Genomic DNA, 14,852 nt, shown 5'->3' on the forward strand with positions numbered 1-14,852 from the left:
CCTGCTTGTTTACCATCTCCCGTCCCTCTTTTTTGATTGACAGCTGTGGCTTCATAGAGCCAAAAAAAGGGGAGAGATTAATGGAAAACCAGCAGGTGGGGAGATGGATTTAAAAGATCAGCCCTAGCATGATGCACAAGTGCCTGTGCTTGGTGTGAACAGTCATATTGTGCTGACAGTCTCCTTAAAGGGAATCTGTCAGCAGATTTTTGCTATATAAGCTGAAGCCAGCATGCTGAAAGGGTTAAGAAAGTTCACGTATGCCTGTGTTGTCACAGTCCGATCTTTTGTTTATTTGCTGTTTGTTTTACCAGCCCTACCATTATCATTGCTGTGGCTAGCTCCTTATGCCATATTGTCTGCACGCCCCCTGCTGCAATTGACGCCTCATTGTCAATGTACAATCTCTATAGAGAGCCTGGTGTGAGCGGGGAAGCTCTCTCAGCTCTGCTACATGGATAAATGCAAAAATGCAAATCGAGTCAGAATGGCTGCACCCAGCAATCTAAGTGATACACCGCTGGATTCAGAATCTCCTTGCCTACATCATACTGATGTCAGATGAGTTAGCCAAAACCTGCTAACAGATTCCCTTTAAGGCTGGTTTTAGATGTCCATGTTTTAGGTACGTGTGACATCAGTTTTTAACACGGATGTCACACGTACCCATGTAATCCTATTGTGCACTCTCACACGGACCGTGTGGCCCCGCTATTTCACACGGAGACATGCCCGTTTTTTCTCCAGCTGCACGGATGTCACACGGACCGCACACTGATGTGATCCGTGTGACATCAGTGTGACACGTACCGGAGAAAACACGGGTTTTTAAATAAAAAGATTTTCTATAGTTACCTGTATCCAGCGATGCTGTATCCGGCTCTGCTGCCTCCCGCTTCTGACCCCCGCTCACTATTTTCATTGATTATTAACCGCAGTGAGCAGCTGGGAGCAGGGGCATCGCAGTGACAGCGCTGGAGACTGCACCGCCGAAGACAGCATCGCCGAGGACAGCATCGCTGGGGACATCGCTAGTGACCGGTGAGTATCCTGCCAGCAGTGTGTGCAGGGACATCCAAGAGGTCATCAGCTTTCCCAATGAACTCTGATGACCTCCTGATGACACCCCTGTGACAACTGCGCTACAGCGAGTGTCACGATGGTGACTTCCAGGGGTTCATGAGAGTTCATTGGGAACCCTGATGAGTCCCTGGATGTCACTGCACAAACTGCTGTATACTTACCTGTCACCAGCGACGTCCCCGGCGGTGCTGTACCCAGCCTGTCCCCGCAATGTTCCGGCTTCCAGATCCTCAGGCAGTGAATAATCAATGAAAATAATGAGCGGGGATCAGGAGCGGGACGCAGCAGAGCCGGAGACAGGTAAATATAGAACATCTTTTCATTACAGAGGCACGTGTTTTACCCGATACGTGTCACACGTATGCAAACACTGATGTCACACGTGTGACACACGTGTACCACAAGTATGACACACGTATGACCATAACCATGCGTGTGACTGTTACCTGATTAAACACAGATGTCTGAAACCAGCCTAAGAATGAATGAAGCAGCAGTCTGCATGGTCATCCCCCACTCCAGTCACACGGGGCTCTTCAGAGGTCCGGTTCTCAGGATCAATGTGGGTCACACTGATCGAAAAGCTCAATGCATAAACACCGAACCAATCTCCTACCTCTATAAAGACTCATTACACAAATGGAATAACACAACATTGAGCTCATCCAAATTAGGGGAAAAAAAAAGTGGGAAGAAGGCGGTGGCATTTCATGGGCAGAGCAAATATTTCATGAGGTGAATGGTGAATTCTCGAGGAGTTGATGATATGGCCTACACACGACCATCACTGAAGAGACCCTGAAGCCATGAACATCACTAGGAACGGATTGCAAATGACACTCAGCGCCTTCTATGTCAGACGTTTTGTGCAGTCACAGGTCTTATTTTTGTCAATATTGCATGAGCTGTTAAAATAGCTGGCCATGGTGAGTGAAGGCACACCGTCATCAAGCCTTAGAAGTGACCAATGTCTGCGGGTGGACCGTGAGACACCAGCGACTTACATCTCTCTCTTCACCTTTAGCGCCTCCTGTGCGTTATTTTCTTCGCAGCAGATCGCCAGGAGCTTCATGTACATGCCAAAAGTAAAGACATCCTCATATTTGGATTTTAATTGCAAGGCTTTCGGCAAATCCTGAAACAATAGATAGTCTAACATCAAAATCAAAGACCATCTGACACAGTATCTTAATTTTTACAGATATTGCAGACGGCTAGTGTCAGACAGAGCGGCTTCACCTACGACTGGTAACATTATTACAATGGTAGGCAAATAGTCATCAAATGTGAAGCCAAGAATAATCCTAATTCATTCATTCCGAATACCTCTACTGGGAAACCATCAGCAAGCAGCTGCTGATGGTGGACTTGTTATGAGTGTCCATCAGTGAATACCTGTCCTTTCACATGAAACCTTGTATAATATACATTATATACAGTGTGTCCACCCATATCCTGTCCACCGCCATTAACTTGAGAATGACGGCAGCTATAAACATACAAGTGGTGTCTAGGTATAGTAAAGTAGCCATGCGCTACGCAATGAAACCACCTATAGCGCCACCTGGTGGAAAACAATGGAGTTAGCATTTTTATCTCGAAAACGGAATGAGATAAAGAAAAAAAGTGAATTACAAAGTTGTAGGGCATCATCAATTCAATACGAATCGACACCTTGCATGCAGAAATGCTATGATATGAAACCCATGACCCCCCCCCCAAAACATTGAATGCTGGTAACGCATATGGCGCTCATTTAACTTTGATGCACAAAGTGGCCGCCGTCAGCTGCAATGCACATCTGGACTCTGGACAGCATACTGTATCTTGCTGCACGTTGTGCAATATGGTAGGTGACACGTTTGCACAAGCATCTGTGATACGTCGTCGTAGGTCCTGCAATGTTGGTGGAGGGGTTGCATACACCTGGTGTTTGATGTGACCTCACAGAAAGAAGTCCAATGGGGTCAGGTCAGGTGAGCGTGGAGGGCACTCCACACAGCCACCATACCCAATGACTTGTAGGAAGGTCTCCATGAGGTATCACTTCACGTCCGCAGCCTTGTGAGTGTTACACGTTCTAATCATGACAAAGATTTTTATATATATGTATATACATATATGAGAAACGGGTTTATGCCGCGCTCAAGAATCACTGTATCCAAGGAATTTACTTTAAATCTCTTTTTTATTACAGTTCCAACGCGTTTCAGAGACATATACCGTCTCCTTCTTCAGGGAAAAGAGAAAATGTGAATGTGACATTTTCTCTTTTCCCTGAAGAAGGAGACGGTATATGTCTCTGAAACGCGTTGGAACTGTAATAAAAAAGAGATTTAAAGTAAATTCCTTGGATACAGTGATTCTTGAGCGCGGCATAAACCCGTTTCTCATATATGTATATACATATATATAAAAATCTTTGTCACGATCATCTCGGGGCCGCTGCTTGGAACCACGCTGACACTCACAGGCTTTTCAAGGGGTTGTGACTGGCACAACCTCATCAGGTGAGTGTTCTCATTCGTGTTTTTCTAAACGGTTATTGCCGGGTAAGACCCTATTTGCGCCTTTTGTTTCCTCATCTCTAACGTTCTAATCATAGCATTTCTGTATGCAAGGTGTCGATTCGTATTGAATTGATGATGCCCTACAACTTTGTAATTCACTTTTTTCTCTATCTTGTTCAGTTTTCGAGATACAAATGCTAACTCCGTTGTTTTCCACCAGGTGGCGCTATAGGTGGTTTCATTGCGTAGCGCATGGCTACTTTACTATACCTAGACACCACTTCTATGCCTATAGCTGCCGCCGTTCTCAAATTAATGGCGGTGGACAGGACATGGGTGGACACACTGTATACACACACACACACACACACACACACTATTTTATATAATATATGTGTGTATATATTATATATATATATATATATACACATATACATATATATATATATATATATATATATATATATATATATATATATATATATATATATATATATATATATATATATATATATATATATATATATACACACACACACACACATATACACACATACATGTATATGATATAGTAAAGATTATAGGGTGCATTTTTGTGTACATTCTCACAGGCTATGCATGTTTTTGCTTCTTCGCATTCCTATGTACTGTTATGTGATGTTTTTTTGTTTGTTTTTTTCTTCTTGTAAGGGCTGCAACTATGTGTCTCCCACTTTTCAACACCTGTGCAAGAGCTTTAAACCACAGCCTTGTTTTAATTAACCATGCATATAGAAGCTCCAGCACACCAGAAGATCAGTTTCAGCTTGGACCGTGAAGGCGGCATGCCCTCTGCCCCGCATGTCAAAGCTGCCACTGGTCCTCTTGAGTGGGGGAAGTCAAACGCAAATACATAGCAGCCCAAAATAAAAAACTTAGACCAAGTCATGGGCCAATTTTGGATATTTATTGAAAAAAAGGTCTAGAATTGAGGCCGTTTTTCCTACTCAACAAATATAAAACCAGTATATGTGTAAAAGACATGCATGTAAAGGAATGACAATCTGGATAGAAATAAAAAGGGGGGGGCGGTGGATCTGATAGGGAAGTACTAATAATAATAATTTATTCATTTATATAGCGCTTTTTATTCCATAGCACTTTACATACATTGTGAGCCCTAATGGGGACAGTGTTGCCAATCTAAGGTCCCTATCTGTATGTTTTTGGAGTGTGGGAGGAAACCGGAGAAAACCCACGCAAACACGGGGAGAACATACAAACTCCTTGCAGATGGTGTCCTTGGTGGGAATTGAACTCAGGACCACAGCGCTGCAAGACTGCAGTGCTAACCACTGAGCTAACCACTGAGCCACCGTGCCGCCCAAATACTGCAGTAGAAGTTAGGGTTGTGGGGATGATGGATGAATAGTACACACAGGGGGATGCAAAGCATGTGGTGATTCTCAAAAGGACATCTAGGGGAGTAGAGAACATCAGAAGTACAAACCACACTGAAACACCTCTCTATACACTGTACGTTGGTCTCCACAGCCCCATATACACTGAATCATGGCCCCCCCACAGCTCCTTATATATAGTATGATGGCCTCCATAGCTCCTTATATATGGTACGAAAAAAAAAGCCAATAGCGGTCTATGGCTTAGGGAACAGACAGAGAAAGTACGGAGCTTCTTCTATGTGATCTGTCACAGGATTGAACTGGGTTGATGTCATATTGGTTGTAAGAGATGCGAGGCTCCGGGCGAGAAGTTCAGGTCGGAAGCCCTGGATCTTTGACGCTAAAGACACCCCCGTGGGCTGGAGTCTGACATGTATGCTCTAGTCTACACACAAAAAACAAAAAAAAAAAAACACCCCCACTTTCTCTAGGGAGTAAAAATCCCACTCCCACTTCCTATGGAGAATAAAAAGAAACCTGCCCACTTTTCAACTGGAGAGGAGAAAGAATCCTGCCCTCAATTCCTCTAGAGCGGACAAAAAACCCACCACCACCACAGAGGACAAATAAAATCCGCTCTACTTCCCCCCAGAAAGGAAAAAGAAACCAGCCCCACTACTTCTTGAGAGGAAAAAGAAACCAGCCCCACTACCTCTTGAGAGGAAAAAGAAACCAGACCACTTAAAGGGAACCTGTCAGTAGAAATTTAGCTGTAAACCTAAAAGATTCCCCTTCTGCAGCTCCTGGGCTGCATTCTAGCAAGGTTCCTATAGTTTTTGTGCCCCCTTTTAAACCAAATAAAATACTTTATTAAGTTGTACCTTTTGGTATGCAATTCTTGTAAATTATCCATGGGGGCGGGCCGTCTGGTGTCCGTTACGGTCCGTCCTGCCGATTTACGCCGTCCCCCAACGATCCATTTCAAACATCAGGACGCCGCCCACTGCGCCCTAGGTCCCGTGCATGTGCCGTGCGACTGTGCACTGTGTCGCAGGCACAAGGTGATGGGCGGCGCTGTGATTGCCCCTCCGCCTCCAGCGTCCTGCGCAAGCGCTGGCCAGATGACCCGACGTCACCTCTCGTAATTGCTGGTGTCCTGCTCTGCTCCTCCCATCTATTTCCTGCTGCAGGGTAAGATGGGAAAGAGGTGACGTTGGGTCATCTGGCCAGCGCTTGCGCAGAACGGTGGAGGCAGAGGGGAAAGCGCGGCCACGAGATTATGGGCGGGCACTTGCTGATGCAATCACAGCGCCGCCTAGAACCTCGTGCCTGCGACACACGTCACCAGCGGTCACTGTGCACAGTCGCACGGCGCATGCGCGGGACCTAGGGCGCAGTGGGCGGCGTCCTGATGTATGAAATGGAGCGTTGGAGGACAGCGTAAATCGGCAGGAGGGACAGTAACGGACACCAGACGGCCCGTCCCCATGGATAATTTACAAGAATTGCATACCAAAAAGGAACAACTTTATAAAGTATTTATTTTTGGTCTAAAAGGGGGCACAAAAACTATAGGAACCTTGCTAGAATGCAGCCCAGGAGCTGCAGAAGGGGAAACTTTTAGGTTTAAAGCTAAATTTCTGCTGACAGGTTCCTTTTAATCTAGAGAGAAAAAAGGAGTATCCACTTTCGCGTATCATAGCTTAAGAGAGATGGGGAAATCATGGGAGAAGGTAAAGGACATAATGAAAGTGGGGACACTTACCAAAAACTTATTTGGGGAAACTCGAACCTCCCGGAGATTGCTAAGTTACAGAGGTTTGAGTTATGGCAACGGAACGGGCTCAAAAAGCTAAAGCAACCGTTTAATGGGGGGAGCATCAAGACTCAGGAAACTCAGGAGTGAGTTTGACATTCTGAACAACAGGTTCTTCCAATACCTTCAACTTCGGCATGCTTGTGAGTTGCAGTCTGGATCGGTGAGCTTGTTGTCGGTGGACTGGTCACCACCACTACTGGATATTGCAGTGGCGGCCAGGGACACTAAGGAGGCAATCTCCTGGTACTCTATGTATTTCCAAGATGCCAAAGACAAGGTGGATATCTGTGGCCTTCGGGAGACATGGCAGAGGGACGTGGGGACCATTTCCGCAGTGTTTTGGGAGAAGGTAGTGCAAAATACTCGGCACCGAATAATATAAACCAACCCTAGGGCTAGCATAATATAGTGTGCACATCAAACATAGTAGTAGACAGCAAATATAGGCACCCCATATAGAGCTTCTCTATCTTAAGTAAAGTAAATCAACCAGGTACAAAAGTAGGCACAGTCCATATACAGCACATGCAGGATAGAGTATAGCATGCGTATAAGACAAATACCTAGGCACAGAGTGCTGTGGCTGTGCAAGCTAACCGGACAAAAATGACAATACTCTATTTAGAGTGTTGTAGCAGCCCATACTCACTATCCTAGAACGCTATAGAGTACAGGCATAGCAGAGTGCCAATATAGCAAGAGGGGTGGGATACTTTGGCAAGGTTACCCCACGCGTATCGCCTCCATACAGGAGGCTTCCTCAGGGGAAGAAAAGCAGGCGGTGTGTAATCTAAAGTGTGCCATATTTAAGTCATAAACCAAATGAGGTAATCACTCACCAGCTTGCAGCTTTAGAAAGTGCAGCATTGTGGTATGTAGCGTTTCTGCATGGCGGCCGCCATTTTGACCGAATCACATGATTCGGCTGAAACCCTCCCTACATCTCTACAGCGCATGCGCCGATAGAGCAGCATTGTTAATGATAAAAACACACATTTCTCACATAAGTGAGATAGTATAGGTGGCGCACGTTAGTACAGGAATATGCTAATAGATTTTTATTAATCAAACCAGATTTCCGGCAACAGGGTATGTATACTCCGGCGGTGCATGCGCAGTAGCAATTTGTTGAGACTTAGTACAAATCTCACAAGATCCCGGCATGATTGCATAGAGAATGCCAATAAGTACTGCCATAGGATTGCAGTGGCGTGAGAACAAATTACACAACCCCACAAACCCCTTAATTCAATAGGTTATTATTGAGTTTGACAGGGGATTTTAAATCTACAAGAGGGGTGTTGAATGATATTTCTTTATTGCAATACATTATATATCACTTATGGTTCTTTGGCCAGGGGATGGTTGTTTTTAGTGTTTTTATTGTCTTTTTCTGTGCCTTCACCCCCAGTGTGAAGATCCATGTATTGTTGTTGTGTTTTTTGTAATTAATAAAATTTCACTTTTATATGATATAATCTCCTGGTGATCCCTTAATAGGTATACCTCTTTTCTTCTTTAATTGAACAACCGCTTCCGGTACCCATCAATGAGTTTCTTACAATGCTCTGCTGGAATTTTAGACCATTCTTCTTTGGCAAACTGCTGCAGGTCCCTGAGTTTTGAAGGGGGCCTTCTCCAAACTGCCATTTTGAGATCTCTCCACAGGTGTTCTATGGGATTCAGGTCTGGTCTCATTGCTGGCCACTTTAGTAGTCTCCAGTGCTTTCTATCAAACCATTTTCTAGTGCTTTTTGAAGTGTTTTGGGTCATTGTCCTGCTGGAAGACCCATGACCTCTGAGGAAGACGCAGCTTTCTCACACTGGGCCCTACATCATGCTGCAAAATTTGTTGGTAGTCTTCAGACTTCATAATGCCATGCACACTGTCAAGCAGTCCAGTGCCAGAGGCAGCAAAGCAACTCCAAAACATCAGGGAATCTCCACCATGTTTGACTGTAGGGACCGTGTTCTTTTCTTTAAATGCCTCTTTTTTTTCCTGTAAACTCTATGTTGATGTCTTTTCCCAAAAAGCTCTACTTTTGCCTCATCTGACCAGAGAACATTCTTCCAAAACGTTTTAGGCTTTCTCAGGTAAGTTTTGGCAAACTCCAGCCTGGCTTTTTTATATCTCGGGGTAAGAAGTGGGGTCTTCCTGGGTATCCTACCATACAGTCCCTTTTCATTCAGACGCCGACGGATAGTACGGGTTGACAATGTTGTACCCTCGGACTGCAGGGCAGCTTGAACTTGTTTGGATGTTAGTCGAGGTTCTTTATCCACCATCCGCACAATCTTTTGTTGAAATCTCTCGTCAATTTTTCTTTTCCTTCCACATCTAGGGAGGTTAGCCACAGTGCCATGGGCTTTAAACTTCTTGATGACACTGCGCACCGTAGACACAGGAACTTTCAGGTCTTTGGAGAAAGACTTGTAGCCTTGAGATTGCTCACGCTTCCTCACAATTTGGATTCTCAAGTCCTCAGACAGTTCTTTGGTCTTCTTTCTTTTCTCCATGCTCAATGTGGTGCACACAAGGACACAGGACAGAGGTTGAGTCAACTTTAATCCATGTCAACTGGTTGCAAGTGTGATTTAGTTATTGCCAACATCTGTTAGGTGCCACAGGTAAGTTACAGGGGCTGTTAATTACACAAATTAGAGAAGCATCACATGATTTTTCAAACAGTGCCAATACTTTTGTCCACCTCCTTTTTTATATTTGGTGTGGAATTATATCAAATTTGGCATTATGACAATTTTTTTTTCATTGAAGACAAATTAAATTAAGTTAATAATACCAACGAATTTGTGACTGCAATCATTTTCAAAAAGAAACTGAGTATTATCTGACAGAATTGCAGGGGTGCCAATACTTTTGGCCAGCACTGTATATGGGGCCTGACAGGTTCCCTTTAATGTCTTATCCATGGGATAGATGAAGAGTACCACCACTGTGACCTGCAACAATATCAAGAATGGGGGGTCTTCCAAGCCCCGTCCTGACTACTGAGGTAACCACTAATACAAGAATAGGTGGAGAATGAACGCACATGTGCTCAGCTTTCCTAATGCACTTCTATGGGAGTTCCAGAAAAAGCATATCCAGCGCTCAACTAATTCTCCGATTGGATTTGCAGCTCCAGCACCAGTCTGGAGCGTTCAGGGGAACCCCCATTCAGGAGATAGGTGTTACCCTCAAGAGTTGTGTGCCAGTGGTCAGAGGTCTCTGTTCGGTAGATTGGTAAGATGTCTGATATCATTGGTTAGATATTGGCAATGTTGTACGCAGTTGCATCATATTTACGTCTTTTGCCCTTTATCGGTCGTTCTGATAGACACTTGTAAATTTCCGTGCAGAAATAGTAAACTCTATAAGGTGATATCAAACATATAGGAAATAAAACAGGAGAGGAAAATAAAAATGACGTCCGGCCAGACCGGTGGGATACGGCATCTATGCCTACGAGCGTGCTTAAACACAAAACACAATTACGGAGTACGGCGGGCGATAAGCATGCATGAAAAGGTTAGTTAAAATGTCGCTGGCACAAAAAAACGAACGTTCCTCTAAACACAGCCTGTCGAGGACTAAACCTTTAAATTATCTCAGCCTTCAAATACTATGTTATCTGTAATGTTGTCACAACCAAGTAATCTTAAAGTGGATTTCCAGAGATACAAAAATACACCGCCGCAATCATTTCCTTGCCGTGGGTAAAGGCATGAAAAAAAAAAAAACAACGCTCAGAACAAGAAATTGCCCCCAAAAGTCTGATGATATCCCATAAAATTGTAGACGCTCTCGAGAAATGAATATGAAGTGCAGCTGGATGTCTGGTGGCGGATAGTATGAATACCTTTATCTCGCGAAAGGCTGAGCCTCCACGGGAAAATGGAATTTCAATCCCGGCATTAAAAAAAAAAAAAATGCCGTCATTTGACTTGCAAATCATCGGGAACACATATCTGTTGCTCGACAATATAGATAGAAATGAAGAGCGCCGCGGCTCTGAGCGGACTCTGCACGGATGACGAGTCCTATCAGACTTGTTGCACGCCGCGGCGCCGAGTGCTGGGCACAGCTTCATGTCGGCCTTAACACCTTCACTGCTGAACACTAAAGAGCAGCAGCTCCTTGTACTGAAAATTTACTTAAAAGTCTTTCTCCACTTTAACCATCATTAGTTTTTTGGGTTTTTTTTTTTATTAATACAAACATTTCTGGGCTGAGTCACATATTTAAAGTGTCATTGAAGTCACATATTTAAAGTGTCATCGGCATCCGGGCCGCCAAATCTCTTACAAAGACATAAAACTTAAGGTTGTAGCAAAATGTAAATAACTTAACATTACTTTCAAAAAAACGTTTCACACGTTAGAGACATTTTCAAAGTTTTGCAAAAAAAAAAAAATTGAGTAAAATGGAATTTCTAAAACTTTTTCTAGTGGGGCCTTAAAATGAACCAGTCAGGTGCAATATGCACCCAGAGCCACGAGCAGTTCTGGGTGCATATCTATAATCCCTGCCTAACCGTCCCTGTATCTAGTAGCACAGATAAAGAGATCTTTAGAAAAAGTATTTCTAAAGATCCTTTATGATATGCTAATGAGGGCAGAGACTAGTCACAAGGGTGTTCGTTTCCCCTGACTAGTTCCCCCTCTTAGCATGTTAGCACACCCAGGTAGGCGTGCTAACATGTTATTCAATGCCCATTGGACAGCATCATCAGTGCTGACGCACGTACCTGTGTCCATTGTGACCGTTCAGACACCGGATTTACGGTTAGTGCGCATGATCAAAAGTACCAGCACTTCGGGTCATGCGCACTATGAAGCCGAATGTACGCATCCGGGCCTTAGAGAGGTCTAGTATGCATGACCGGAAGTGCCAGGACTTCGGATTTAAAGTCAGTGTGCATGATCAGAAGTCCCGGCACTTCCAGTCATGCGCATTAGACCTCTTTAAGGCCAGGATGCGTACACTCGCCTTCATAGAGCGCATAACCTGAAGTGCTGGGACTTTTGAACATGTGCACTGACCCTATATCCGGTGTCTGAAGCGGTGACAACAGGCACAGATATGCTGGGCAATGGGCATTGAGTAGAATGTTACCACGTCCCTGTGGGCGTGCTAACATACTAAGAGGGCGGACTAGTTGGGGGAAACCAACGCCCTTGTGACTAGTCCCTGCGCTCATTAGCATATCATAAAGGATCTTTAGAAATACTTTTTCTATAGCTCTCTTTATCTATGCTAGTGAATACAGGGACGGTTAGGCAGGGATTAGTAATATGCACCCAGAACTGCTCGTGGTTCTGGGTGCATATTGCACAGATTCACTTTAACACAAAGACCCATGTGATGTCTCGGCCTCACCGTCTGTAGTAGAGGTTTGTGCAAAAAAAAATGTAAAACTAATTGCTCAATGTACTTTACATTTTCTTCTAAGCTCATTAAAAATTTTAACATTATTACAAAATTAGTCAACTATAATGTCAGAAAACGTCACAGTTCTTTCCTGTGGCCTCCACAATCTCGGCTATAACACTAGTGATGTGTGTGCCTTTATGACATGTAAAAAGCTTCATGAAAATTGAGTCACATTTTAACATAAGAGTTTCTTGGTAAATAAAAATAAAAAAAAAAAAAACTCCCGTTTTATTTTTTAGTCAAAGTCTTGCTGCATAAAATAAAATCCTGGCATTTTCCCCCAAAATTACATTTAGCATTTATTTTTTACGCTAATTTTCTTACATAATAGAGTGTCAAATGATGGTACACGGCATAATCAGACTTTTTTTTTTTCTTCCCTCCTTGCTCACGGCATTTTTTGAAAGGAGAGTAGTGCTTAGGGGAAAGTTTTACTATAATTTATGGCAGAAAGTTGTGTAAATTCTAGTGCAAATATATTCCAGTCATTAAATCTTCTGGGTCACACACAGCAAGAGATGCACCCGAGTTATTAAAGAAGCATTGCCATAAAAATTTTTATCCTCTTAATATATTATTTAGCACCGTGCACATACAGTTGGTCGTTTTGCCTTTCTACCCAGATAATTCTTCTCTTTTCCAATAGGTCTATAAAATCAAGTGAATAAAAAACACTCACGAAAGCCTTCTACATTCTATGTAGAAACACCAAGTACCTTTCCCCTGCATGAGTCATCACAGTTAAAGTCTGTAGTAGGGGGAGGTGCGAAGCAGCGGGGTCAGGAGCTGAAGAGAGGAATTACTTATGCAGAGAAAAGTGACTTCTTGTTTCTACACAAAGCAGAGAAAAGAGAAGAATTTTTTGGGTAGTAAGGCAAAATGAGCAATTGTAAGTACACAGTGCTAAATCATAAGATGATTGCAACAGATTAAGAGGAAAAAAAAGTTTGATGGGAATGCTTTGTTAAGTAGCATCTCCCTCTTAATAAAAACTGGTACAACATACAACACCATGCTTTTAAATAAGACCAACATAAAGTACGCCGGTCATATTCAATATCCCAAATCTTCAAATTACATCTACCATTACCTACGCTTCTCTTTTTATGTTTTGGGTCTGCACAAGCATTGGCTTAATTGGTCACATGTCCATTTGACAGTCAATGCAATTACTAAGAAAATCACACATTATTTACCTAAAGATACGTTTTCAGCACCAAAAAAAACCCAAAATGAACTCTAAAGTTAGGTGTCTCACTTCTGTGAAATATATTATCCATTGCCTGTTAAGAGTAATCCGTCTCTGGCTGCAGTCACACTGACTGATTACAGGAAGTATGGTATCCTTTTAGGTAAGGGCTGGAAGGCCACTAAACAGACAGGCATAACATATGCTGGGGTAATGAAGGAAAGGAAGACAGAAGCACCTATAGTGCTGGCAGAATGCTGATGAAGAAAAACTACCCATGAAAAGAGTGGTTGTCAAGTCTAGAGCATGAGAATCAGAAGAGTTCCTTGACATACTAGACTAGTAAGGGCACCTAGAGTAGTCCCAACACCGGGGCTTACACTTTTTTGGGGGGCTAAAATCACAGCACTTTATGTTCTAAAACACAAAATTCTTGATTGTAACTACTGCTTGAATAAATGATTACCTTAGCTGCACGTAGGAAACCAAGAAGTTTAATTAATACTAATTGAATGGGCTGATTTTCACTTTCCAGTTTGGCCAACTCTTCTTCCAGCGCTGCAATGTTCTCCAGAGGTTCCATCTAGATGAGGAGAAAAATAAAAATATGTTTATGACTAGATTATCCACTCAAGTCACTTCCAAGTAGTGAAATACATATCGTTTAGCAAAATCCAACACCATTTTCCCTTGTAACATTGTCTTAAATTTTTCATCAGCATTCTGATCACTAATGGGACACATCGCGCCATGATAGACGCACATCAATGGTCCTCTGCCGACTCGTGGACTTTAAGGGGTATTGCGATTGGAAGAAGTTCTTAATCCATCCACAGGATGGATCATAAATGTAAGATTGGTCGTCAGAAAGGGGTGAATTTAGCCCCAATGGATGGAGCACACTCCACTCATTCGCTAGGGGACTGCTGGAGAAAGTAGAGCACCGCACTTTAGCAGAGCAGTGATCAGGCAGGAGCAATTCTGCTCTATTTTTATGGTTATAAATTTGCCCCAATCTGGAGATAGGTGTGGGTCCCAGACGTTAGACGCCCGCTAATCTATAAGTTATCAACTATCGTGTAGATGGGTGATAATTACTTCTAATTATAATACCACTTGACAGGATAAATAATTTCTTCAAGATTAGGGGGCGTCCGACTTCTGGGACCCAAACTGGCCACCAGAAAGGATGGCGGCGGCCCTGTGCACCGGACGAGGTCACCGAAGGGTCTATGTGCCTGCGGACTGCAAGAAGCACCCCTCAATGATAGTGTCCGGTGCACAGGGCCACCGCAGTCATGGTTTTACTGCAGTTCAATGCTTTACGGCGCCGTAAAGCATTCAACTACAGTAAAGCCATGATGACAGCCTGCAGCGGCGGCTCAGAGCACTGGACGAGATCACCGTGGGATCTCTGTGCCTGCGGACTGAACGC

The 14,852-nt window shown here is 43.5% G+C and overlaps 1 protein-coding gene across 1 annotated transcript in view; it reads right to left on the reverse strand.

Moving 5' to 3' along the window:
• The window catches only part of LRPPRC (leucine rich pentatricopeptide repeat containing), a 334,390-nt gene that overhangs the window by 149,117 nt on the left and 170,421 nt on the right, over nucleotides 1–14,852 (reverse strand). The window contains exons 20-21 of the mRNA XM_075339187.1: nucleotides 13,884–14,000; nucleotides 2,088–2,218 (exon numbers count right to left, since the gene is read on the reverse strand). Coding sequence (XP_075195302.1) covers nucleotides 2,088–2,218; nucleotides 13,884–14,000 — 248 coding nt within the window. The remainder of the gene's footprint in view (nucleotides 1–2,087; nucleotides 2,219–13,883; nucleotides 14,001–14,852) is intronic.

Source organism: Anomaloglossus baeobatrachus, chromosome 3, assembly GCF_048569485.1.
Source record: "Anomaloglossus baeobatrachus isolate aAnoBae1 chromosome 3, aAnoBae1.hap1, whole genome shotgun sequence".
NCBI lineage: Eukaryota > Metazoa > Chordata > Amphibia > Anura > Aromobatidae > Anomaloglossus > Anomaloglossus baeobatrachus.